Below are 27,691 nucleotides of genomic sequence, written 5' to 3'. Positions count from 1 at the left end.
TCAAGCTGTTAGTGAGAAAAAGGTAATTGGGAACCGGTGGTACCAATTACCTTTTAAACTTCACAAACAAAGAGCAAGACCCTGTACAGCCCTGGTGTACCATAATTAGGGAGCCGTCTCCAGACTCCTGACTGCATTTCTTATAGACCTTTGCCAAAGGAAAACAGGGTGCTGACAAACTGCTTCATGCCTCAGGGAATCTGACTGAAATGCTGCTTCCCAGGGCGGCCCACTTTCAGAGCACAAGAAGTTGCTGGGATGTGTTTTCTCATTGCGTGCTCCTCTGACCGCTACAACATGTGTGTTTTGAGGTGTTGAGTAGTCAGTGAAACGTATGTGGTCAACATTTACTTATACTTTTGTCTTTTGTAATTGAAAACTCCACTGTAAGTAAAAGCAATTCTCAGGCTGGTCCTGTTGAGCTGCTTCCCAGCCATAAGAATTGATAGTGGAAGGCACGCTTGAACATTGAGGTCTGTTGAAGCCAAAGAAGGATCTATAGGTAGGCAAACTGGAGTCAGTGCACGTGACGGAGAGTTGCCTGGAGTATTTCACAGATACGCATTTGTAGATATTTTTCACTAGTGGGGCTGCCAGGAGTTTTGAGACTGCCTTTGGTATTTCTCCTCCGGTGCTGGCACTTTTCATCAGCAACTGTAAGTTTGTGAGTGGGACATGAAAGAATTTGGAGTGAACGTAAAGCCAGTCTCAAAAGGAGAGGGTAAGTGTAGAAGAGAAAACTGGAGAGCCAGTGTCGTAGAGGCAACAGGTTGGGGTTAGACAAAGTCTGCTTGGCAGCATCAGTAGGAGAGTTGTGCATGCAGCTCTTCAGCTGTTGTAAAATCATTTCACTTGGGGTTTGGCAGGCTGATTAGGTCTAACAAGCCTTGATTTGAAGACAGCTGTTTCGAATCACGGTAGATACGCACCAGGAGAGAACAGCCCTTGTGAAATCTGTACCCTGCCAAGAGTTTGTGTTGAGCAGAGAGGCAGTGCTCTGTTCTGGGGTGAGTTGTGGGGCTCCGGTCTCAGCGAGGACAGACCCTGGGGTGCGAGAAGATGCCTGGGGGGGGGGGGGGGGGGGGCTGGGGGTCAGCTCTGGAGAGCAATGGCTGCAGGATTTCTGTCGCAGCTTGGCGGTGTGCCCAACAGTCACGCTGGGACCTCCCCCAAAAACAGGGGCAAGCATGCAGGACAAACGCTGATCAATAATGGCCCGAGCTGGGCTCCGGTATTTACCTCTCTGCGGAGGGGAACGGGCTGGGGACCCCGGCTTGTCCCTGCCTGCCTGGGACCGGACACCGGCACCGAACGCCCCACTTAATAACCCCCGGGCCGGGCCGGGCTCCGGCTTCGCCCACAGCCCCCGCACGACGGGGAGAAGCGGGGGCGGGCCCCGCCGCCCCTCCCGGCTTCCCGTGACGGGCGGCGAGCGGGGCGGGCAGCGGTCTTTCCTCCCGCCTCGGCTCCGCGGCGAAGCAGCGGGCTGTCCCCGCCTCGGAGGCCCCGGGCCCGGCCCGGGGGGCGCAGGTGAGGGGAGCCCGGGGGAGCTGCGGCCTCCCCGGGCCGGCGCCGGGCGGGGGCCCCCGCGGGCGGGCCCGGTTTCTGAGGAGCGAGGCCCGGGCACCTGGTCCCTTGCGCAGCCTTGGCGGGGGGGGGGGGGGGGGAGGGTAGGGACACCTTCTTCCCTCCTGGGTGGGTTTTCGGTCCTCCCGGTTCCTCCCTCCGTTCCTGCCAGTGGCAGACCCCTTCGAAGAGCCTGCGAGGTGCCCAGTAGTAAACATAGAGCATGCCCTGTGTCTGCTTTTTGTCGCGTTACTTATTGGCCACATCTTGGAGGCATAAGGTTTTATGTTTTCTGTTAGAAATAACTCCTGGAATGTTGAATATCAGTCTTCGTTCCAGCTATGTTCTTTGCCATGACTTCCCTGTACTAGTAAGCCAGTGAAGGGCACCGTGTGGAAACGGGGATCTGTCAGATCTGACTGCTTGTTCCATTGTATATGGATGATTTACTGTACATATACAGTGGGAAGGCAGAAGTTTCTAATGTTTTCACTCTGTTGTAGTTGTTATATTATGAACTTGAATCATCATCTTTTTATACACTAAGACTGTTCTGTTCCTGGGTACAATCTGAAAAATAGGTTTTTCTGTGCCCCGGGGGCAGTCACCCTATCCTTTTGCAAAGGTCATTTTAAAATGCCTGTGATACCCTTTTTTTTTTTTTAAATGCGGTGACTGCCACTGCATTTACTAGCAGATGCTGCCACCATGTTGTGAGTGATTACATATTTCCTATAATCTCTGGTTTTACTATATATGTCATGATATTTACTTTAGGTTGGTTGTTGTTTTGTTTTTTGATTTTTTGATTGTTTGTTTTGGTTTTTTTTGTTTGCTTGTTTTTGTTTTGTTTTTTTTGTTTGTTTGTTTTTTTGTTTGTTTGGGTTTTGTTTTGGTTTGGTTTTGGTTTTTTTTTTTTAAGTTTGGTTGCATACTGAGCTAAGATCTTTGGTTAAGCCATATGCAGTGACACATAGTCCCTCTTCACAGTTACTTGATTCGGTACCATGATGTGCAATTTGTTTAAATTATCTCATGCAGTACAGATTTACCTTTAGTTCTGACATACTACCCTGTTATCGAGATGAAGCACCACCTGTCAAAATGCATCTAGGAAAATTGGGGCAAAATAAAAATACTATGCAAAGGCACAATAAGCAAGACAGGGTTGAGAAGAAAGACTGTTTTAAGGAAAACTAGATAAGCAATGTGAGCTACCCTGTCAAATATTTTGGTTCTAACCAATTGAAGGCTGCAAACCAGAACAGAATTGTGCATTTGCTAAAAGTATGGTTATACTAGCCAATAAAAGAAAATTGCGGAAGGTTTGCAATTTATTTCTTGTTGTCTGATCAGTGTACCTTTGTCAGGGGCATGTTCTTGCACGATTCCAATGAAATGGAAGAGTTTAAATTAAGAGACTATTTTGAGCCACATCACTTTGGGTTCAACCTGAAAGAGTTGTACTTCATTCATGAGGTAGACCAGCAGCTACTTAGGGCCTACAGATGACTGATCACAATAGCAGCACGTTTGCCTGGTTATCACACCAGTACTTCTACAAAACTTATTAAAATAGCTTATTGATTAGGCAAAAATTAGAGTCCGAGGTAACAATTTTCTGCTTCATCTAAGGCAGGTATTTCCTGTGCTGTGGTCTTTTCCAATAGCAGAATACAATTAACAGGATTCATCAAGAGCCTGGGCAGGGGTTTTGGGAAAAGCTCTGTGTAGTGCTAAGGCCCAGACAGTACAGCCCTAAGCTCATTCATTCTTTCCTGGTGGAGGTCTCCTTAGGATTGAACTAAACCAAACCGTAACCTGACACTGTTGTGGCCCACAAATGAGATAAGCAAGCATTGCTCCCCAAGACTAGTTCTGGGATACAGTGGTTTAGTGAATGTTAAACACTGGGCTCCCAAAAGCAATGTGTTAGCTTTTTCTCCCCTCCACTTGTGCGTTTAATATAGTCTGACCTAGGCAGGAGGCACTTCTTTCTTGCTCCTCTTAAAATGATACAATAAAATATGCCAAAGATAGTGTCCAGGGAAGAAGGTGGGTCACTGCAAATCTACTTAAGGCTGCTAGTTGCAACAAGTTCTTCGAGCACAGGTGTTCTGTCAGAGTCCAAGGTTTTTGTTTTTTTTTTTTTTTCCCCCCTCCCTTCTTGGTCACTTTTCATGAGTAGACAATGGAAAAGGATAATTCCCCATAAAAGGTAATTGTTCCTGGACAGCAACAGCTGCTGCTAAACTCACAAATGTGAGCCAGTTTTAAATGATTAAGAGAGCTGCAGGAACAGTGCCAGCTGCCTGCTTTTGGTAGGAGTAAATTAGGTTTAATTCTGTGCTGCCCTGAATCAGCAAAAGACAGCAAGGTTGGTCAAACTTCTGGAGCGATGTTTGCATGAGGAAGGACAGTAAGGTAGGACTTACCATTCTGGGAAAGAGTTCAGACAGACATTCAGGCAGAGAGGTAGAACAGAAATTTACAAAATAGTATAGAAAAGGTTAATAGAGCTAAGTCTTTCTGAAAACGTCTTTTCCTAACTTCGATATCCCTGGTTTTGTACTGGAAGAAACAAATAAAATGAGGTAATTCTTCATGCAAGAAGCAGGCCAGTGCAACTCCTCGCTAGGGTCCTGCCAGGGTCCGCAGATACAAAGTTTACAAGGGTTAGAAGGGAAATGGGACAAGTACTAGGATTAGAGATCTGTTGAGGATTAAATAAAGCATATCAGGCTCAGGAAACCTGAAATTTCAGACAGTATTTCAGTCGAGCAGCCTATATGCTCATTCTGTTGATGTCCTTTCCTGGGCATCTCTTTGTTACAGACATGATTGGAGACAGTTTATTAGCTAGCAAGATCTCTGTTCTGATTAGTATGACTGTTCCTTTATGGTCATAACCCTTAAAGTTTTTTTTCCAAAACCTTTAACACATGTTTAATAATCACATATCCTTTAGGCCAACCAGATATGCACCCACTCTTTAAATTAGTCTGTGTACTCAATAATTATTCCTCCATGGGGAAGTGACCCAACTTTTTTTTTGCTTCTAACAATTTTCTTGCTTCAGCAGTAGAGTATAAGCTTTTCTCCTTCCTGCTGTTTGTTTTATCTTCATTAGTCTGTGTTGTGGTTTGAGCCTGGTTGGCAGCCAAACACCGCACAACCACTTTCTCCTCCTTCTCTTCCGGCAATGAGAAGGGACAGATGAGCCAGGCTTGGGGTTTGAGATAGGACCGGCAGGGGCAGATCACCCGTTATGGTCACGAGAAAAAGACAGTCTCATTAGGGGAAGAAAAAAGAACATACATTTATTACTGTCGTGGTTTGAGCCTGGTCAGCAGCCAACCACCACGCAGCGACTCTCCCTTCTTTTCCGGCAATAAGAAGGGACGGAGAGCCAAGCTTGGGGTTTGAGATAAGACTGGGATGAGGAAAAAAACCACCCTTTATGGTCACAAGCAAAAAGCAGACTCGTTAGGGGAAGAAAAAAAAAGAACATATGTTTATTACAGACACTAACAACACATAACAGAGTAGCACAGTGAGAAGCATTGCCACATCTTGAGAACACCTTCCCCCCACCCCTCCCTTCTTCCCGGGCTCAGCTCTGCTCCCGATATCTCTACCTCCTCCCCCAGTGGCGCAGGGGCAGGGAATGGGGGGTGCAGTCAGTGCTGCTTCCATCTTCAGTGGGGGGAGCTTCTGGAACTTCTCCCCCTCTTGCTCCATTGTGGTCCCCCTCTCACAGGAGACAGTCCTCCACAAACTTTCTCCAACATGAGTTCCTCCCGTGGGCAGCAGCGTTCCCCACACTGCTCTGTCATGGGTCACCAACTTTCTCCAACTGGAGTCCCTCCCACGGCTGCAGCCCTTCCTGAGCTGCTCCGGCGTGGGACTCCCCTGCATGCTGCAATCCTCCCAGCGCTGAATTACAGCAGCGGGGCTACCTTTTCCCACAAGACCCCGGCCTTCTTTGGGCACAGCACCTTGATCAACTAGGTGGAAGCCACAGGCCATAAATCAGTGTCTGCTCCACCATAGATCTCCATGGGTGGCAGGGGGGGGCCTCCCTGCCGTCTCACCACAGGATACAGGGGGGGTCTCTGCTCCGGCACACCTCCCCCCTCCTTTCTTCCTCCGTTCCTCCACTGACCTTGGTGTTCACGCAGCTGCAGCAACTCCTCCTCACCAGTCCGACTCCTTACCACGTCCCTTCTTAAATATGTTATTGCAGAGGCGCAGCTGATTGGCTCAATTTTGGTGCAGAGGTGGAGCTGACTTGGAGCTGGGGGAGCTTTGAGAAGCTTCTCACAGGGGGCTGCCCCTATAGCTCCCTCCCCAGCTACCAAAAAACCCCACCACTCACTCAAACCCAGGACAGTCTGATAGGAGCTTACACATCTCTTCAACTCGCGAAGAAGTGGTAGCCATCAGATATTTTGCTTTGTATCCACCAACTTACCTACCTCTTCTCTTTGCCCTTTACTCCTCTGACTTTCAGGACTGGAAATGAAGCAGTTGACTATGTTTACTGTAGTTGTGTATCTCAAATTCAGCTGCTTTGTTAAATACTAAATTCACTACTTAGCATTCCATGAATTATTTTTTTCTTCTTGTTGGGGAAAGAAATAAAACATAAAATATATTTTTTCACCTAGGTCTCTGGACAAAATGGGGAATGGATTAGTGAAACCCAAGCATCTGAGGCAGCCGAACAGACATGTAGCAAACCTGTCTATTGGCTGTACTGGCAACCATAAGTTTTTGAAGGACCCACATCTAGGCATCAATGTGATCAGTGGGCAAGCTGATGTACTTTGCAGCACTGTGCTTGAACTGGAAAAGGAACTGAAGAGAAAAGATCAGGAGTTGCAGGAGGGCCAAAATCATGTTGTTGAGCTTCAGGAACAACTAGCTATGCAGACTAAGGTCATAGCAGAACTCACCAAGGAACTTCAGAGCAAGTGTATACAGTTGAGCAAGCTGCAGGATGTTGTTCGCACTCAAGGAGAACACTTTCTTCAGCCTTCTCCATTTAAAGTGCCTTCAAGGATTCAAGACGCTGCTGATAGGAGGAGAGGAGCCAAGGAAGGTGTATCTGCAGAGCCAACAACACGGCTGTATGATCTGAACAGGCAAGCTATGTTTTCCTTTGAAAAAGCAAGAGTTCGAAAGGATTCCAGGTGAGCTCATTTAAAGGGGATTATATGCTTGTGTTACAAGGATATTACTTTTATCTCAACGATAGCCTCTCCTCATGATAAATCAAGATTAAAGTATCTGTCTTTTTTATAGAGGCTTTGTCATTGTGGCAGTTAGATGCTGGTTGAGTTTGTATGGAACTTTAACCAAGAATCAGCTGTGTCCCACAGACTTCAGATGAAGAATGGTGGGTAGCCTCTGTGTTTTAGTTGAGGAGACTCTTATAGTCTCTTTGGGATTTATCTTTACAGCCAGCTAAGCAGAACCTACGCCTCTTCTCAGCTCTAGGTTTGCCTAGTGCTTGCAGCTTAAGCTATACTCTGGAGCACTGATGAGCAGAAGGCTGGATGCCTTCCCATGGGTTCAGATTTTGTATTCCTGTAGCATGGAAGGCTTGGGAAGGAGCACGTGGCCCCAGCTCAGCTCTCCCAAATGCAGTATGGACACTAGTTCTGAGCTATGTACAAAGTTTGTCAGCCCAGTTTCTGGTGCAAAATGTAATGAAATGTTTTGTATGGTGTGATTATCCTCTCAGCAGCTTCCTCCTGCCCTCCAGCTTCTGAAAGTCATGGTGTAGGAACCTAATTTTACTTGTTCCTCTTTGAATCCAATTATACTTCTAGCTTCTGCAAGAGCCAGAAATATCTGTGGTCGCAGCTGATCTTGTAGACAGAGGTACCAGACTGGTATCCTTAAACATACCTTAGACCCTCCTTTATCTTTCAGTGTAGACATAACCTGAGTATCTGTTTTAACATGGTAGTAGCCAGAATCTATCCAGACTTCAGTGAGCAGCTTAAGTGCCTCAGATTTGTGGGGAGATTTATTATTCTGTTAAGAATTCATGATGCATTTGAGTCTGTAATGTAGTAGACCTGAGAGTTATCATACTTGATTCCTCATCCATCATGTCCAGCATTGCACATTAGAGGCTGTCTTGTGAACCAGAAAGGCTGCCTGAGTCACTATAAGGAGCTGAAATCTTCAGCTAGCAGTCTTTTTTTCAGAGTAAGGGAACTGTATTAACATTTATCACAAGTACCTGGGCAGTTTAAATACTTGTTTGTTTTAGGAGTCTTCTATTTGTAATTACCTGTCTTCTACTTGGCACGATTCTTGTACTGCAGTCCCCCACGTGGTTTTCTAGGGTGCTTTCAGAGACAGAATTGTAACAGCATGGAGGATTGAAGCAAAAGGAGCCAATTGATGCAGCACAGACTTTGCCGTTCAGAACAAAACCAAATATTGCAGCTTAAGTAATCTAAATGTAATGCTCATCATGCGATAGAGACAGAGCTGTAACTTTTCCTTCCCAATTCAGTGTCTTATCACTTCTAAAAACATTTTCTTTTTTATTGTATGCCATCTCTGTTTTCTTGTTATTCTAAAAGATTTAGTGTAACACAGCAGGATAAAGGAGCAGTTCTCTTTCTTTTCCCTCCTTCTCTCTCTTACAATCTGGTTCGGAGATTGCCATTGCTACTGCTAAGGCTCCCATAGATCCATAACATTTTAGAATACACCATTCCTAGATTTATTCTTGGTTCTCTGTTTTTTTGTGTCCTTCCAGAGCATGCTGTCACCATCAGCAGCATTTAAGGTGCCTCTATCTAGTCCCTTCCCATTATGGGCTCAGGATCATGACCTGGTTCTGTTATCAGCCATTACTGGTTGGCCGAGAACTATCTTGACACTTGACATTGATGTCTTTTACCAGTCAATGCCAGCAGATAACCAAAAATCTCTCATTAGTAGCAGAAAGGTATATTAAGAGAAAGCACTGCTCTGCGAAGTATATGTTGTACCTGTGAGATGACATCTATCTTATGATGGGAATAAATTCCCAATCCTGTTCACAAAAAGCCCTTCTTAGAGTGTCAAGTGCTATTTTTAGGGGTTGACTGGGAATGTATTGAAAAGGGCAGGGGGAACATTTCCACCTGAGCTATCAGCAGGGACGAGAACAAAGCCTGAAGAAGGATGCTGTGGCAAAGCTGGCCTCAGGCCATGCAGAAAAGTCATACTAGTGGCTGGAGCAAGAAATACCTCACCACCAGAACAGTTGTGTGGAGCTGTGCACCTACTTTTTAGCCTTTTAGTAGTATTCACCAGGACAGCAACTGATGCAATTACAGGATTAGAAGTCTCATGTCCTTTCAGGATATCTAGTTATTTCCAACAGCAGTTCTCAAATGTGATGCAGGTATGGGAGAAGCTGAGGAAAACAACAGAGAGAAAGCTTTAGATATTGTGCTGGATGCCCATGAAATGAGGAGACAGCTGATTCAAGAGACTGTGCCATGGTTATGACACTCATGTGCCCTTTGCTCTGCGGCAAACTGCACTTTATGAAAACAGCATACTCTCCTATTCTGTAGTTCTAGAAGCTTTAGAGCTCATTTTAAGTATCAGTTTATGAGCCATTACTGTATTTTATTGCAATATTGTATGCATGATGCAGGCCAGGGTGAATTAAATAAGCAAGGTTGTTTTTAGCAGAAAACTAAGTTAAACCTTATATTCTAATAAGTCTGCTCCCTTCAGCAGAAGCTAAGTTATGATCTCTATTTCTAAACATAATCCTCACCATAGCTACTTGATTTTATTTTTCTTACCCCATCTTATTACCTTTACTTATTTTCAGTCATTATATGGCTAGCAGCATTGTAGGTCTACGTACTTGCCTTAACTGTTCATTCCTGGATTTTCCTCAGGAGATTTTTTTCCACATAACCCAGTTTTGATGATAATTTTGCATTGTTTTATGAATACAAGCAAGAGCTGACCTTAAATACCTCAGAAAGCTTTTAGTGTGTTTATTTTGTTATACAGCTTCCTTACACATATGTTAGGAACACAGGGACTCAGAGGCAGAATTTGTCTTTTACTTCAGCAATAAAGGAAGATTTCTCAGTAGGTCCATCAAAGCTCCATCAGTGCAGCAGTTGCTTAATTTCTTTCATTTCTGGCATGAATTCAAGGCACTACTTTATAGGAAGCCCTTGACCCAGAACATACAAAAGTCAATCAGAACTCATAGTTTGCTCAATCTATATGTATAGCCACTGTGTCTCAGCTCGTTAGTCATTATTAGTGGCTTCGCTCACTCTTGATTTTTTTTTTTTTTTCCACATTTTCTTCTTAAAATCCAACTGCTGGACTCTTCCACCAGCAGCTCAAATAGACTGTTCCTGTCGTTACAACTCATTAATGTAGCTGGAAACAATGCAGAGGCTCTGTCGCAAGGAGCAGCAAGAACAGGGCTGCTCCATAAAAGTAAGTGAACCAGGGGTGACTACAGCACAGACAATGTCCTTACTAACCAGGGCACCATCCCACAAGGTCTGGACAGGGCAGGCATAGCAGGGTGGTGATAACAGGGACCACCAGGAGTCCTATGGAAGAAGAGAGCAATGAGATGCAAGCTTTAAGCAAGAGGCAGAAGCGAAGTACTGATAATATTGGGCCAATACACATCTAGAAGACAAAACCAGAATCAACTATTTCTGTAATGTAGCTCAGGCAAGAACTGAATGCCCAGACCTGAGCTTAAATAGAGTATGCAATGGGCAGAGGATGTATGGGTGGTGGCCCCAGGTGAGGCTGATCGGTGTAGTTAAGGCCTCATACTGCCCTCAGGACCCTGACCAGGCTAGTCCTTGATCACTGATGTGCCTGCTTTACTTGCCCTTTTTCTTTTACAGATACCCTGAAGCTTTTCCAAAGACTTTTTAACAAAACAACTTGTGATGGCTATAGTTTGCTATAGCATCACCAAAGTGTGATAGAATGTATGTGTATTTCTCTGAATGCTGAATTTCAGAAAGCAAAGAGGTCAACACTAATGGCTGCATACCTACAACCACAAGGCCTCGTATTATATTTTCACTTCTGATTATACCCTAAAAATTCCTAAAAGTAGTAGAAGAAAGGGCCTGATTCAGGAAGATTCTCTCATGTCTGGTCATTCTTAAAGAGATGGAGTATATTTGGCATCCCACATGAGTAGACAACTACAGGTTTTTTACTCAAGCAGGAGCGTTTATGCTCTTTGTTGTCATCTGTCCAAAGAAAGTGGGCACAGCAGAGTTAGGAGGAGTTTTGCAGGGAGACGGATGAAGGGCAAAGAGCAGAGCAGGAGGGATCAGCACTAACCCTCCACCTCCATGCACACCTCTCCCGAATCCTGGACTTGTTTTGTGAAATTTGGGATAATGATCAACAGATACTTCGCAAGCTGACATTGTGATCGTGTCCTGATCATAAATATGCTTAGTAGCCATGAACAGGGAATGCCACAGCATCAATGTTATTTTGCAGGTGCAAGGGAAGTTTTCTGCTGTCATTTTTAAATCACGTTCATTTACAACTTGCTTCATTTTTCCCACCACCAATATTGTCTAATATTCTCCTAAGAAACAGCAGTACCTATTATTCATGTTTTTGTATCCTTTTTTTTTCCTTGCATCTTTCCTCACCACAAAGGAGAAACTCGTGATGAGGTCTTAGCACCATTGGTGTTGACTTTAACCTTATTGCTATCATCAGTGTTATGTTTTTGCCAGATATTAGAAAAAAATGTATTAGAATGTTAGAAAAGTGGACGTGATTTTGTAACAAGTTGCCATTCCTCTACAGGCAGTGGTATGTGAAGACATACCTTTCACATTTCTTTCCTTCAGATAATCAAGGCTATATTCCTTAGTTGTGCAACAGGGAAAGAATACGGTGAGAAACAGTGCAAAACTTTCTGGGGAGCACGTCTTCTACTGGGAGCCTTTTTACATCTAGCCTGATGCTTTCTGCAGATAGGGTCATACAGGAGGAGAGAGGCCACGGTGTGGCATAGCTAATGGGATTCATATTAGTTGCAAGGATTGTAACGTTTGTCAGTGGAGTACCAGTAGGTCATGTGAATTTTAGAAGTGAGAGGAAACATCTTGAGAGGAATGAATGCCAAGTGAATAACACATTCACAACCATGCTAGATCTTTTAAACTTTGTTTTTTTGTTTGAAAACAGTGAGAAGAAGCTTATCACAGATGCCCTGAATAAAAATCAGTTCTTGAAGAGACTGGAGCCTCATCAGATCCGAGATATGGTGGAATGTATGTATGAAAGGACTTTCCAGCAAGGGAGCTATGTCATCAGACAAGGAGAGCCAGGCAATCACATTTTTGTGCTCAAAGGTGAATACTGGTTACTTGTACAGTGCTCAAGTGCAAGAAACAGGAAAGTAATTATTTGCAGGAAACCACAACGATGATGTTTGTTCTCTTAAATTTATGCTGGCCCTGCTGAGGTCAATGCCAGTTTTACCTCTGACTTTTACAAAGCAGACTGAGGGCAACAAAAAGCAACTTAGAAACTCGAACCTTGATTTAATGCAATTTTGTGACCTCTTTCATTTCCAGAAGCCTAAAGGCCAGCAAATCCTTTGTGTTGGCTGCAGGTACAACCAATCCTTTATTCTCCAAAATAAGAGCAGGTATAATTTAAAATACAGAAAACTGGTCAATGGTGAAGCCATTTCTGAAATAAACTTACTTTTCAACACTCATGAGAGGCTATACCAGTTTTTTGTGTATAAGCAATTGAGAAATGAGGTTTGAGTTTAATGTTCTCAAAGCTTAGAGGTTTTTTTTTTTTAAACAGAAAAATCATTAGGATAAGAAAAGTTTCCTAAAATAATGCCAACTGGTCTGAAGTAATCTCACTGCAGTCATCTGTGCTGATTGCTACCATGCTTACTCTCGAATCTCAAATTACAGATCAGCCATAGCAAAACCCAAATTCAACACCTGAAAGTTGCTTCTGACAGCAATACTCTTTCATCATCTCACCATTTAAAAAAAAAAAAAAAAAAATCAGTATTTATGATTAATTTGCATACTTCATCAATTCTGAACCACTAGAAGGTCCAGAGGCTCATATGGATTAGAGTTCATGCTGTAAGGAGTATGTTCTGTTGAGGCAGGGATATTTAAGCCAGAAGCATACCGGTATATGTTGGAAAGCACATTTTCTGTCTTCTGGATCCGTATGTATGGGTTAGTTTGAAAAGTTGATGGTAGCTGTGTTAGGATAACATAGATAGTACAGGGAGAAACAGGAAGCAGGATTTGTAATGGGGTAGTCATGTTCTTGCTAGACAAAATGATAACATTTTAAAAAACAGATGAAATATGAGGAAGAAGTTGTACCCCTGGAAATTTTTCTGGCACATTAGACCTTTCTTGAGGAGTCAGTGAGTGTCTTAGAGAGAAGAGGGCCCAATTTTCAGAACATGTTTAAGGGAAGGTGGCCTTTTTGGCCATAACCTATGAAGAAATTAAGATTTTCTTTGACGTTTGCTAGGTTTGTATTAAGGCTCAAGGACAATTTTTAAAAGGAAGATTTAATGTGCTCTTAGTTTTTCTGCCCTTTTCTTTGCATTCTGCACATATATGCACATACATGTGTATGGGCAGACCTCATGAGTAATCTGTGATCACTATTTTAAGACTTGTTAGTCTACACCACATTAGGCTAGCTGAACCAGTACTGACTGTTTTGTTATAGCAAAGGTTTATCCCATCAGGATTAAGAATGACCCTTCTTCCATGGCCTTTTTAGTATTGAAGAGTTTATCTCAGCTTTCTTTCCCTTCCAGAGCAGATCTGTAGATTAGCAATACATTTTTAAGAAATAGTAAATCTCTACTGGTTTGTATATGTGTTTCAAAGCACTGTTTGCATCATTGCTTCCGTTCCTGTGTTCCAGGGCGTGGCAAAGCCAGAAATACATTGATTTGTTTTCTCTTCACTCGGTGCAATTGAGCTCAGTTTTAATACCTGTTATTATCTTGATGATTTTTGACAGAGGGCACTCTGGAAGTCTTTCAGCAGAATAAACTTCTTTCCTCAATACCTGTGTGGACAGCATTTGGTGAACTAGCCATTTTATACAACTGCACACGGACAGCCTCTGTGAAAGGTACCGAAGGTTTATTTTAACAATATTGCTCAAAATAAAAATTATGTACTTTTAGAAGATCCCTGTTATATCCAGATTTTCTTTGAAGTTTTCATTTAATAGATGTCTGCATGTCCATATTACCTACAGTAAACTCACATTTTCCACCTTGAGTTCTTTCTGCTTAGAAACTCTAATATTATGCCATGAATGTAATTCCATCTCTAGCATGACCTTTGATAAACAATTAGACATCTCCAAAGTATGCTGCTTAGCCAGATCTATACCAAAGTAACTGCTAAGGAAGGATTATGTTTTAATGTGATTAATTTTAATCTGCTTTAATAGCAGTGATGGTCTTTGGCTCTTATGTTCTTGTGTCAAATTCAAGTGTGAGGCTGAAATCACAGTGAGTTTGAAAAGGCATTAGAACCATGGTGATTTTAATAGAGTGGATAAAACCTAGTTTAGATAAGATATATGTAGGAATTAGTTGGTTTTGTACTTCTTTTAGTTCTATATCATTAAGTTACAGAGTGTTGCCAACATATGTTTGTATCTGACATTTGTGGCTGACACTCAAGAGAAGATTTGAGTTTGATCTCAAATGGGGTAGCAAGAGAGATGAAAGTTCTAGGTGAAACATGCTGCTTCCCTGAGGCAAATACTGGCTCTTGCTTTGTGTTTCCTAGCTGACCAGGATGGAGTATAGTGTTGCTCTGACACAAATATCCTTCCTCCTGCATAAGACTGGGTATTCATCCATTGAGTACCCCTTGATTACTTTTCTCACCTGCCATAATTATTCTGTGGTGGATCAGTAAGTGACCAAAGGTGATTAAATTCATAATTTTTCCACTCTCCACCATTCCATGAATATTACTTGTGTTTGAAGGCTAATTTCTGTTGTAGTCTAAATCTGCAGGAACTTTGAACTACCAGTAAGTATGAAGAGTTCATGTTGACTTAAAAAGAAGCAAATGGAATAAAACAGTAAGCTGTTCACTTTAAAAGCTTCTGATCTTTCTTCCCGCACCCAATTTAAGTACTTAATCATTGGTGGCTATGCAGAAGGAAGTTATTACATGTAATCTGTTTTTGTTGCTGCCTGGTAAACAAAATGGCATCAATAATGTGATTATTTTTCTTACTAGCACACTGTTCTACTTTAATGTGTTCTCTATTTTTCTTTTTTGCCTGCTGTATATATAATTCCTGCTGCATTATAAAGTATGTTTCTGCATAGCAAGATGTCATGTTGCTGTAGACTTGTGTTAACATTAACTGGTTTTGAGGTAGGACAAGAATTGTCCAATTATGGACAAGAAAGGATGTTTGAATACTTAAAATCACTGCAGAAACCCGCCCCTCCCCAATACCTTTCCTGTATTTTTTGTTCTGGAGGAAAAGCAGTACAATGCCATAACTGAGTGTGACTAGTAAATACATATGTGAAAACCCTTCCTTGATGCTGAATCTAGTGACTCCCTTTACCTGCACTCTTTGAAAACTGTCAAGTGAAGGAGTTTAGCCAGACAGTGTTTCAATGGCTGCTGCTACCCAGCAGCATCTTTACATGCAGTGGCTGTATTTGAAACTGGGAACAGGATTTACTCCTGTGTTTCTGAATTTCTCTTTATCTCATCTAAGAGATTACAGGATTTTTTTCTTGCTATTTAATTGCTTTATTTGGTTCAGGTGTAAGATACAGGAAATGTATTTGTGATAGCTTGGATACTTGCCATATTTTCTTAATGCAAAGTAAACAGAAAGATGTTATTTAGGAGAAAAACAAAACCAAAGTAATTATTTTTGTTCCCCCTTCCAGCATCCAAAAATATTTTTTTAGCTGTTTTGATAAATGGCAGCTAAGAGCATATATGGATATCAGGGTTAAGTACAAAGAACAAACTGTACCTCATTTTAATCCTGGCATTTTTCTTTCCTGTAAAAATGTTTGTATATTTATGATAGAGGAAATCAATGGCTCTAATTTTTTCTGTAGCTTTCCTTTATCCCAGAGAAAACAGTTTTGTTCCTCCTTATGACAGAAGGGAAACTGCTGAATATGGTGTAGCATCTTTTAAAAGAAGAGATTACATTAAATAGAATCACTTCATTTTGTTTAAAAAATTAAAAAGTGCAGTGTGTTTTGTTGTGTCAGTGAGTGCACACAGAGGCCGCTTAGTGGTTTGCACCTTTTATGCTGGATCTTATGTATGCTTACTGTATTAATATTTTTATTACCTTTCAAGAGTCATTAATGTTTTGATTACCCTTTATTCCCTTATGGCCACACTGGAGAAGAACTGTGTGAGACTCACAGGATTAAATGAAATGAAATTTATTTCTTGACCTCTGTTATTTCTGGCTTATTGCATATCTCACAAGCATGTGATCTGAATTAGAGATGTATCCAAGCCATAGTATTCAACATTTACCTCATAAGTTTTGAAAAACTTTATCTAAGTTTTTGTTTCTTTCAAATCAGCTCCTTTGCAGATTGCATTGTAGCTTTTGAGCACAATGACTGTCTGTGATTAGGGGTAGATCTTCACAAGCATTCAGCCCTGTTGGTGCTCATAATATATGGCTGAGTTTTCAAGGTTGCTCAGCCTGTGGAGTTGTATGGAAAGTGCTTTATGGAGGAACTGTTTGGAAATCTATGCCTTACTTTAGTGAGTATTGTTTAAGTGGGAGCTGAATTATTTTGAAAGTCTGATTTCAGTAGGTGCTGGATATTTTAAAATTTTGCCTTGGGTATTTTGAAAAGCTGGTCTTTCTTGTACCATGGCCTGATACTGTAATGTCTTGCATCAAATCATTCATAAACATGGTTGATTTTGTTGTTGTTTTTTGTTTTCTTAAAGCAATCACCAATGTTAAAACATGGGCATTGGACAGAGAAGTGTTTCAAAATATCATGAGAGTGACTGCACAAACAAGACAAGAGCAATACAGAAACTTCCTTAGAAGGTAAATATAAAGCATTTCTATTTCTAATACTGGTTTGGGCTGCTTCCTAAGGTGCACAACAATAATACTATGCCTGTTTTTATAAAGAGAGAGAGAAAGAGGCATTCGTAATGCAAAGGGCCTGAAAAACCTGAATATTTACCTCTCTTGATTTTTTTTTTAGGATTCACAAAATTGGTTTTCTCATTTTCATTGTTTTTCTCCTGCATTACATTAGGAAACATTAATAGGTGCTTGAATGCTTTTAAGAAATAGAACAAATGTATAGGAAGGTTACATGGCTATAAGTTAAAACAGTGATTAAATAGAGTTAAATAAATCCTACAACTAGAAGTTAATTTGCAGCTGGAGTAGATTAAGGAATATTCCTTATCCCTTGAAGACTTGAATATGAGAACTGCACGTCTCTCATAATTTATATACTAATTCCAACATAAATTACTAGCAAACCTGCAGAGAGTGGAATAATTATCTCTCCTGCAGAGAACACTGAGTTGTACAGTGTTTTTCCTTAGGAAAAAGGTTAAAATAGAGGTTCCAATCCCTAACTAGCAGATTTCATACTTTCTTTCTTTAAAAAAGTAACCATTTGGTTATGGCTTCAAATCAAGATCTCAAGCCTGGCCATGCATAGAACGTGTTGTGTATTTTTGCTTCTGTCTCCAACTTTGATTTCTATAACCACTTCTTTGCTGAGCCTGAGTAGCTGTAGAGAGCCCTATGATTTCCTAGCTTTTACAAGTCCGAGTGCTCAGGATGGGAAGTTTTTTCATTCTTACTAACAGGTTCACTAAATCATCACTGGTTGGATTCTCATTTAATAGTTGTCCAAGTAGTACTGAAGTCATTACCTCTGTCTGATTTTAAAGTCTCTGCAGTACGTTTGAAAATATATTACTGGATTACTATAATATCTTGGTTTTGCAATTAATGGATTCTATGTGACTGAATTTTGAAATTAGTCCATGTGCCCACTAGAGTTTCTTCCCCTACTGAAATACAAAGTTGATTGACAAACTGACCAACTTTTGCCACATTTGTGTTTGTAAGTTGTGTGAGTTCTGTTTACAAATTAAGATTTAGTTGTGTTTTGTATAGCACTACCAGCTTAGCTAGTTATAAAATGTGGTTGTACAAATTTTATAGATGAGAAGAGATCATGAAAAGAGTGTTTAAGTGTACTTCTGGGTTTTTTTTGGTTTACATTTCTGTTTTCTGGAAGTGTGTCCCTGCTGAAAAACCTACCTGAAGATAAATTAACTAAGATCATGGACTGCCTCGAGGTGGTAAGATACTGTTAAGTTTTTCTAAATAGTTTTCAGTAAACTGGCAAATAACAAAGGAGAATAAATAAGTAAAAACAAAACCGAAAAATCAAGCTTTTTTAAAATATTGACAGTGGTTTTGGAGTGGTCAAAGTGGAATTCCAAGTTAGCAAATAACAACAGTCAGTGACGTAAAAGTAAGTTTTATCTTTGGCATCAAAGGAGTCAAGCAAGTAGATAAGAGGATCTATAATCTAGCCTTTGTTAAGATTAGGCACAAAGTTGCTGTGAAGGTCTCTGACTGTGTTTTGGTAATCACGCTTTACCTGTTTGCATAATTTCATGTGCCTTGGACCACATACACTGCAAAACATAGGGGGAAAAAGGCCTTGGGACTTCAACGTATGAAGCCAGCCAACTATCTGTGCGTCTTAGGGCTTCATCTGCCAGCAGCCGTTGGATGTAAAGACTTGATAGATAGTTATAGCTGTGATGTTTTCCAAGAGCAGTGGTAACTACTGGTGCTTTTTTGTATAAGGAAAGTCTGTAGGAACCAGTCTTGGAACAGTTCTGCAGATGGAGAGCAAGAGTTCTTCAGAAAACTAAGAGCCTCAGTCCCAGCAGGTCAGAGGAGGCACATAGTGGTGCGTGGCCGTAGCACAAGGGGATGAGGAGATGATGGCGTTGATTATGTGAGATGGCAAATGGCCTTAGCACAGCAGTATCCTAAGCAGTCACTTTTTATTTTTTTGTGGGGGATTTCTGGCAAGGGAGGACTTCTAGGAAACACTCAGAGGAGAAGAAAACGCAGTGCTTGTTTGTGAGGAATAGATCACAAAGCTGGAAGTTAACATGGAGAAAATGCTTAATTTAAGTTAAACAATTAAGTAATGAAGGCAGGGTTCCTTAGCAGAGACAGAAAAGTTGGTGCTTTGGTAGCTTGCAATAGATGATTCCTACTGAGGTGTCAAGCCCAAAATTACTCTTAGAAATGGGATTTTGTTTTAGAACTCTGAAGAGCTTTTGATTTTTTTACTCGTTTTCCTCTGCTTCGTAAGAATGATACCAGTCCTAATATTTATTTTAAACAAATAACTTGTTGCTGCATTAAAATATGTTGCAGATTGGCCACAATGCCTTATATAGTGGGATGCTTGCAAATTATTATGGGATGCAACGTATGCAGGAGATAGGAAGTTAAACATCAGTGGAACATCCAGATGTATTAAGAACTCTGCATAGCAATCGGAATTTCCAAAGAGGCTAATGATATACTGTCTCTCTCTTCCCCACCTCCAACAGGAGTACTATGACAAGGGCGATTATGTTATTCGAGAAGGAGAAGAAGGAAATACCTTCTTTATTATAGCAAAAGGCAAGGTAAGATATAATAAACCTAACTTATAAAGAAACATACAAACACCTATATTTCAAAAGCTACCATGAGGGGTCTGGTCTTCAGTAAATCTGTGCAGAGCTTTTGAGGATGCTGTTAATACCACAGCACTGTGAAAAAAGCTTGGGCCAGCATTTCAGAGATTCAGGGAACCTAATTTTCATGCACAATGAACTCATGTTATACTGTTCTAATTATAATGTAATTAAAGTATGTCCTGAAGCCTCTTGACACTGTAGCAGAGATGTAAAGTCAATTTTTTGTAAATGAGATTTGATCCTGTGTCTTCTCCTGGATGTTTCAATATGTGATGAGCATAACATAGATTTGTGAAATAGCTACGAAATAATGGAGTCTTAGGTTTACTGGAGAATGGCCTGGGTGACTCGGGGTCTATTCCTTTCATTTAGAAATAGACCCAGAGGTGTAAGGCAACAGCCTTCATCCATCACCCGGATGGCTGACACGGGACTCTAAAGAATCAAATCAGGAGAATTTTCATCCATAAACTTCCAGTCAGGGTTTCAGTTTTCCAAAACGTGTCTGTGTCCGGAGGTAGTCTGGTTCTTTTTTTTTGCTAATGGTTGTGGGCATCGGCACAATGTGTGCTACTGTGGAAGCAGAGTTCTGGGAAGGAGGGATGTTAGTTACAGTTTATGAGGCTATCCATTTAGCTGAGTAGACAAAAAGCTCATATGATGCCTGCCCACTGTGGGAATGGAAGTATTTTTCAGTGTTTCATTAAAACGTAACTTATTTTGCTCTGTTTTAAAAGATACGAGGACAAAATGTTGGGAGGTAGGCAACAATTAATATATTCACTTATCCATCTCTCAGCAAAAATTGGAGAGGATTGATCGTTTTAACTTTCGAGAGGAGGGAGTAATTATATATATTTGTAACTCTTTCTGCAGCATTACTGAGTTTAAGACATTTATGAAATACACAGAAATGAAGGGGGAAACAAGCAGTACTTTGAGACTTCCCTTGTTAAATTTTTGTTCCTGTACTTTCCAGGTGATTGTTACCCAGAGTACTGCAGATGACTCACAGCCGCAGCTGATTAAAAATCTACATAAAGGAGACTACTTTGGAGAAAAGGCTCTCATTAGGTTAGTTCACGATTGGATTGATGATGTATAGTATTCCAATTGGCCTATCACTATGGGTCGGATTATACAACTCATGGCTGTTTTGAACATCATCTTTGTTGCATCTCATCCTAATTTCTTGGAAGGTTGCTAAAGGAAGTCATGATCCAAACCCTATTGAAACTGGAAAAAATACTGTGCTAGAAAATAATAATGACTACTAAAATGCTATAATTGTGTATTTGTTTCAGTGATATTAACCCAGATACAGGCTGCAGAGGCCTTCAAGGAGTTTCACCTATAGCAGCTGTGACCTTCCATGAGTACAGTGTGAGGTACTTTGAGGATTTTGATACACTTCTGAATTCTAATCTGTTTCAATTCTTAGTGATGATGTCAGATCAGCAAACGTTATTGCAGATGAACACAATGTGGAGTGCCTCGTTATTGATAGAGAGTAAGTATCGTGCTACAGTTTAATGAAAGATTTGCATCCTCTTTCAGTAGGTTAACAATAAGATGTCACTGTAAGCACAAGCAGTACGTTTTCTTAAGTGAATACTGAATGAGTTGTTATGCTTTTGGAATACTGAGCTGTGGCTGTGCTTTAGACAAAGACCTAACGGAGAGAGGCTGACAGAAGGTGTGGGACCACAGAAGTTTAAGAGTAGTTCAGAGTTATTCTTTTCTTTCTCTCCTTGTGGGGGTGACGTTTCACATTTGTTAAGTTCTGTTAATTGGCTCAGGGAACAACAGAAGCCTCTGCATGTCCCTGGTTTCAGGATGCCCTTTTGTTGAGGCAAACATGCAGCCAAATTCCTGGTTTTGTCAGGCAGAGCCAATTTTATACTTTCTAAAGTATAAAAGAATGAAACAGGTGAAAGATACAAGAGAGCAAGCTCCCAGTGGAAAGTAAAACAGCAAACCTGCATTTCTCAGGGCTAGGTGTAAGGGTGCTTACTCAGATTGTGGACAGCCACCATCCTTTTCCTTACTGAATCCCATCAGGGCTCCTACTGAGGGCTAAGATTCTACCCCAACCTAGGAAATGGCGTCTTGGGCTGTGAATGCATTTTCCTCTTCTCTTCTTTAGCTTGTTTAAAAAGGTTGCAGAGAAACATGCCAAAGCTAGAGTGTTCTAGGAGAAGGGGATACCAACAGTATTGCAGTAGGTAAACCAAGGGTTTGCATGGCATCGCTGGAGGGTGGCAATGCTAGTGGGAGCATTTACACTTCTCCTGAGAGCATGAAGGGCTCGGAAGCATATTTGAAATGCTTGTACATCAACACACACAGTGTGAGAAACAAACAATGAACTAGAAGCGTTGGTCAGCTCCCAGAGCTACAATGTCATTGGTATTGGTGAGACTTGGTGGAATGAGTCCTACAATTGGAACGCTGGGATGGAGGGATACAGGCTGTTCAGAGGGTTGATTGTACAGCCCTTACAGTTAGTGATGATGTGGTTGAGAGCCTCTGGGTGGGCTCTAGGGGGATGGAAAACAAAGGAGATGTTGTGGTAGGTGTCTACTACTGATCTGCCAGTATGTGAGCACTGATGACTTACTCTGTAGGCAATTAGGTGAAATTTCTGGATCGGTAGCCTTGTCCTTATGGGAGATTTCAACTTTCCAGACATCAACTGGGAATATCACACTGTTGTGACGAGCAGGTCTTTAGGAATTCTTGAAGTTTGTAGGAGATAACTCCTCACACGTCCTCAGTGAGCCAATTAAGAAAGATGCCCTCCTAGCTAGACTTGCTATTTACAAATAGAGAAGGACTCGTGGGAGATATGATGATGGTAGGTGGCGGTCTTGAGACCACGGTGATCATGAAATGGTTGAGTTTAAACTTTTTGGTGTAGTGAGAAAAAAGGACAGCAGAATTGCTACGCTGGATTTCAAGAAAGCAAACTTTGAGCTATTGGGGAGCTATTTAGCAGAGTACCCTGGGAATCTGCTGTTGAGAGCTCAGGAGCCCACGATTGCTGGTCAGTCTTTCAGAACCACCTTTTAGAAGCCCCAGAGCAGGCAATCCCACTGTCAAGAAAGCGGGGCAGGAGACCAGCTTGGCTGAACAGGGAACTTGTCACGGAGCTCAAGAGGAAAGAGAAGTTGTATGATCTCTGGAAGTAAGGTCGGGCTTTGCAGGAAGATTACAGAGCTGTGGTTCATATATGCGGGGAGAAGACATAAAAGGCCAGAGCTCAATTAGAATTGAAACTGGCCAGTGTTGTGTCAGACCACAGGAAATGCTTTTTTAAGTATGTCAATAACAAGAGGAGGTCTAAAGAAAACATTGGACTGATACTTATCGAAGACTGTCACCTGACTAATTGAGATTAAGATAAAGCAGAGGCATTCAGTGCTTTTTTTTTGCCTCAGTCTTTAGTAATACTGATAGAGATTTGGCTGCCTGGTCACCTGAATTGGAGGACCACGAGTGTGGGAACAGTGACTTTCCATTTGCGGACACTGAAGTTGTAAGGGACCAGCTGTATCAGCTGAACGTTAACAAATTCCCAGGGCCTGATGGGATTGACCCCAGGGTGCTCAAGGAGATACAGTGGATGTTATGGCAGGACCCCTCTCGATCATCAGGCACAAGAGTTCTGTTTAACTAATTTTATATCCTTCCATGATAAGGTCACCCACCTAGTAGATGAAGAGAAGGTGGTGGGTGTAGCTTTTCTGGATTTTAATAGGGCTTTTGATACTGTCCCTCGCAGCATCCTTCTGGACAAGTTTTCCAACTGTGGGATGAGTGGCTTCACGGCGCACTGGTTGAAGAAGGGGCTGAAGGTCAGGGTTCAAAGGGTTGTAGTGAATGGGACTACATCTGGCTGGCGACCGGTCACCAGCGTGTTCCTCAGGGTGCAGTTCTAGGGCCGGTTCTGTTCAATATATTTGTCCACAGTCTGGATGCAGGAGTTGAATGCACCACTAGCAAGTTTGCTGATGATGCCAAACTGGGAGGTGCTGTTAACTCTCTTGGGGGATGAGGTGCCTTGCAGAGGGATCTAGATTGATTTGGAGCATTGGGCATTCATTAATGACATGAAATTTAACAAGTCCAAGTGCCGGATTCTGCAGCTGGGCTGGAGTAACACCAGGCAGGCGTATAAACTGGGAGAGGAGCGGCTGGAGAGCAGCCCTGCAGGGAGGGATCTGGGGGTGCTGGTCAGCAGCGGGCTCAGCGTGAGCCGTTGGCCGTGTGCCCTGGCAGCCCCGAGGGCAAACCCCATCCTGGGGTGCCAGCACAGCACAACCAGTCGATCGAAAGCGGCGATTATCGCGCTGTATTCAGTGTCGGTGCGGCCTCACCTCGGGTTCTGTGTGCAGTTCTGGGGCCTGCAGTGTAAGAAGGAGGTGAAGGTCCTTGGATGCGTCCAGAGGAGGGCAGCAAAGCTGGTGGCAGGGCTGGGAGGCATGTCCTGTGAGGAGCGGCTGAGGACTTTGGGGTGGTGTAGTTTGGAGACAAGGAGGCTGAGGGGCGACCTCGTTGCTCTCTGCAGCTTCCCGAGGAGGGGAAGTGGAGAGGGAGCTGCCGAGCTCATCTCCCTGGGATCCAGTGATAGGGTACGTGGGAGCGGTTCAAAGCTGTGTCAGGGCAGGTTTAGACTGGACGTTAGGAAGCATTTCTTTACCCAGAGGGTGGCCAAACACTGGAATAGGCTTCCTAGAGAGGTGGTTGATGCCCCAAGCCTGCCAGTGTTTAAGAGGCAGTTGGACAACGTACTTAATAACATACCAACTTGGTTGGCCCTGAGTTGGTCAAGCAGTTGGACTAGATTCTTGTAGGTCCCTTTCAACTGAAATAGTCTGTTCTAAATCTGTTCCTCCCACAGTGCTGTTATTCACCTGTGAAGTAGGAGAGGTGATCTCAAGTGCTTTGGCACAGTGTACAAAGGGCCCTATCCACTGGGATGGAAGGGCTGATAGCCTGGACACATACCAAGCTAGTTCCTGTGGGTGGAACCACACTTAATAACCACAGTGTGTGTGGGAGGCAAAGTATACCCAGCCTGCTCCATATTACTTAAACATAACATGAAATGTCCTGAGGAGATCAGACACTCTGTCCCCTACCCTCTGAAAAAACAACTTTGGTACTTCAGGTGGTTACCGCCTCTTCAAAGCTCTTTAAAATTTGTACTGTCAAAGCGATAGTGTAAAAAACACAGTCTGAGTCATGATTTAGAGGCAATGCAAAGCCTTAGTGCTGCAGCACAGATACCCGTTTCTTTATCTTTCCGCTGTATGTTCAGTAGTTTATACTGTTTCTTTCATGGTTTTTAGGACATTTAATCAAACTGTTGGAACTTATGAGGAGCTTCAAACTTACCTCGAAGGTTATGTGGCTAATCTGGCCCAGGCTGATGAAAAGCGACATGCAAAGTAAGTCAGATAATTTGTTAGGCACACCTTTAGTAGGTAATCATAATAAAGAGTGATAAAATGTAAATAAAATAATGAATGGTAGTTGGTGGAGGTGTGTCCCTAGGAATGATGGCAATCACTGTAATAAAATTGTCTGGATATGTTTACTGAGCCCAAGAAATTTTTCCTGAAATGAAAATTACATAGAATCGCAGTATATTGACTTCCAAACAAGAATTCACTCTATCTCAAGAAAACTGAGCACAGAAAAGAAGTGAAAATGTACTCAAATAATTTTTTGCATTCTGATGGTAAATTCTTTGGCTGGTAAAACCCCTAAAGGTCAACATTAACTCCCAGTTGAGTTAATGAAACTGTATTGCTGCACAAAAGACTAATTGCCATTGCAGATAGAAATAAGCAGAAATAAAAGAAAGTTTATTTTTAATGTTTCAGTGTAGCACTGGTGCTATTAAAGAGTTTGCTTTTAGCTGTGGACCATGCTTTTAGTTTATCTGCCTCTGATTTCAACCTGAACACTATTGGAAGTTTAGCAGAGTATGTTTTTTGGTGGTGTTTTGTTGTTTTGTTTGTTTGTTTGTTTAGAGATATAGCTACATTTTTATTTCTGATCATTCTACTGGAACTGGTACATAGTCCTTCAGAAATCAGTACTCCAGAGTTTTGGAGCTGACTGCATAATTGGGAACCTCATCATGGATCAGCTCTTGAGAAAAATACTCAGTGAACTTCAGTAGCATTTTGCTTCTAATTTACTTCCATAGGATGTCCAGAAAGTGCTTCTGCACAAAATAAAGTTTCTGTTAGGAAATTAGAAGGCTTTTCTTTTTTTTTTTTTTTTTTTTTTAATAGGACTATTAAAGTATTATGATATAAGTAGCTGGCCAGGAAAGCACTAACCTATGTTAATTTTCTTAATGCAGAGGAAGATCCTTCTGTGGACAGTTGACCAAAGAGGAGGTGTCTTTGGAGATGATAGAGCTGAAGGAGAAAGTAGCTCAGTTCCCTCCTTCCCCATTCCAGAATTTAGAAGTTGTCACAACTCTGGGTGTTGGTGGGTTCGGAAGGGTTGAGCTCGTAAGAGTTTGTTTTAAACATATTCAAGTAGTTCTCTGTCTTAAATGGTTAACTGCTGAAAAATTTGAAAGATTTTAATATTCTGCATGCTTGTGCCTCTCAGGCAGAGGTGATTCTATATAAAGCAATGCATAGTTAAAAAATATTTTCAGTACTTCGATATTCAAAGAAACAAATCCATTCTTGTGTGTCTTCATCTCCTGCTGTTAAAAGTATCTTCCCTTTTCAGTTTGTGCTTGTGGAGTTTACAGGTGTGCCTACCTGCATTGTATTTCCTGAATTGCAGGCCTCTTCCCAAGATTCTGCCTGGACCTGAAGTAATCTCCAGCATCACATAGTCTGTGATGTTAGAATTGCTTTGGCACGCCTCACAGCAACTATTACCAGTGTGATCTGGCTCTGAGCTGTGTTGACTGAAATTTTCAACAATTTGTAATAGCTCTTTTCAGTCATATTCAGTAGCATGAACAGCTGTGTTTCTGGGACGTGAAGAACCTCATTAAACTAAAGTCTTAAATTCCACTGGCTGAGTAGCAAACATCTGAAAAAATAACAAATGCTTCTTGTACAGGCTGCTGCAGGTAATGGTAAATTAAAGGAAGCTATGTTTATTTTAGTGAAGTCAGTAATCCTTTACAGTAGGTAGACCATTAGTTGTTTTATTCCGATTCATGATTCACAAAGTGAATTGCCACACTGGTTGACTGCCAGCTTGGAAATTCTATAGCATCACCTGAATAATTAGCTAAAAATTGAATTCTCAGCCAGCTGTAGAACACCAATAGCTGCTTCCTTGGTTTCCTGGGAGCCCTGTTTCAACTTCTATCTTCTTATTGCATATTGGATAATATTTCAGTGTAATAAAATATCATTTGTAAATAGTTTTCATAAACTGCCTCTGCTTTTTGTTCTTTTGTATTATGCTAGTGTTCAGAAATCTTAAATTGAAATTAGGACCTGTTGTGATATAAACTTATTGTAAAATATAGTACCTGTCCAAACTGCTGCTATTTTGTATACATAAAATGAACACAGGGAACTTTTCTTCTAATTTTACAAGCGGGGACCGGGACACTAGAAATATCTGATGCTTGACTTAAAATCATACAGAACAGTTCTGCATAAAATCTGGAATTTGTTCCTCATTACAGTCATAAATTCAGTCCTGTGCTGTGTTGGAAAAGATGGATATCAATGTGCCTATTGAGAACAGATTCATAAAACATCCTTTCTTTGCCTCACATGTATTCATCATCTTTATTCACAGGTTAAAATGAAAAATGAGAACATGGCTTTTGCTATGAAGTGTATAAAGAAGAAACACGTAGTGGACACCAAACAAGAAGAGCATATCTATTCTGAGAAGAAAATCCTTGAGCAGATATGTTGTCCATTCATTGTAAAGTAAGTTGACCGTAAGGTTTCCTTGAAAGTTGACCTGCAGTTGGTTCACTGGACAGCATTATTAAGAATGAGGTTTGGTGTATATATGAGTTCTGGAGGAAAGGCAGCACAAATCTTGCATTTTAGTTTGCTTTTCCTAAATTGCTGTTGTTTGTTTCCACAGACTGTATCGCACATTCAAAGATAGTAAGTATGTGTACATGCTGCTGGAGGCTTGCCTTGGAGGGGAATTGTGGAGCTTGCTGAGAGACAGGTAACAGCAAATGAAATGGAACCTTGTCCTTTAAAATCACTGGTCAGCTCCATGTCTGCTGGGTTGGCTCTCTATTCAAGGGCTGTCCAATT

General features: G+C 41.6%; 1 protein-coding gene across 3 annotated transcripts in view; it reads left to right on the top strand.

Moving 5' to 3' along the window:
* The first annotated feature begins 1,441 nt into the window (after nucleotides 1–1,441).
* The window catches only part of PRKG2 (protein kinase cGMP-dependent 2), a 40,925-nt gene continuing 14,675 nt past the window's right edge, over nucleotides 1,442–27,691 (top strand). For all 3 annotated transcript variants that reach the window (XR_006165651.1, XM_042796461.1, XM_042796460.1), the window contains exons 1-13: nucleotides 1,442–1,530; nucleotides 6,237–6,761; nucleotides 11,803–11,969; nucleotides 13,642–13,755; nucleotides 16,605–16,710; nucleotides 17,933–17,996; nucleotides 19,278–19,355; nucleotides 20,389–20,483; nucleotides 20,851–20,919; nucleotides 24,764–24,862; nucleotides 25,789–25,942; nucleotides 27,210–27,346; nucleotides 27,510–27,599. Coding sequence is in view for 2 of the 3 variants with exons in the window: in XM_042796461.1 (XP_042652395.1) it covers nucleotides 6,250–6,761; nucleotides 11,803–11,969; nucleotides 13,642–13,755; nucleotides 16,605–16,710; nucleotides 17,933–17,996; nucleotides 19,278–19,355; nucleotides 20,389–20,483; nucleotides 20,851–20,919; nucleotides 24,764–24,862; nucleotides 25,789–25,942; nucleotides 27,210–27,346; nucleotides 27,510–27,599 (1,685 nt within the window). In the remaining variant the exon portion in view is untranslated. The remainder of the gene's footprint in view (nucleotides 1,531–6,236; nucleotides 6,762–11,802; nucleotides 11,970–13,641; nucleotides 13,756–16,604; nucleotides 16,711–17,932; nucleotides 17,997–19,277; nucleotides 19,356–20,388; nucleotides 20,484–20,850; nucleotides 20,920–24,763; nucleotides 24,863–25,788; nucleotides 25,943–27,209; nucleotides 27,347–27,509; nucleotides 27,600–27,691) is intronic.

The sequence above is a fragment of the Tyto alba genome, unplaced genomic scaffold (genome assembly GCF_018691265.1).
Source record: "Tyto alba isolate M040663 unplaced genomic scaffold, T.alba_DEE_v4.0 Super-Scaffold_23, whole genome shotgun sequence".
In the NCBI taxonomy this organism is placed as follows: Eukaryota; Metazoa; Chordata; class Aves; order Strigiformes; family Tytonidae; genus Tyto; species Tyto alba.
The sequence above is the reverse complement of the archived record's forward strand: the minus strand, read 5'-3'. Positions and strand labels throughout refer to the sequence as shown.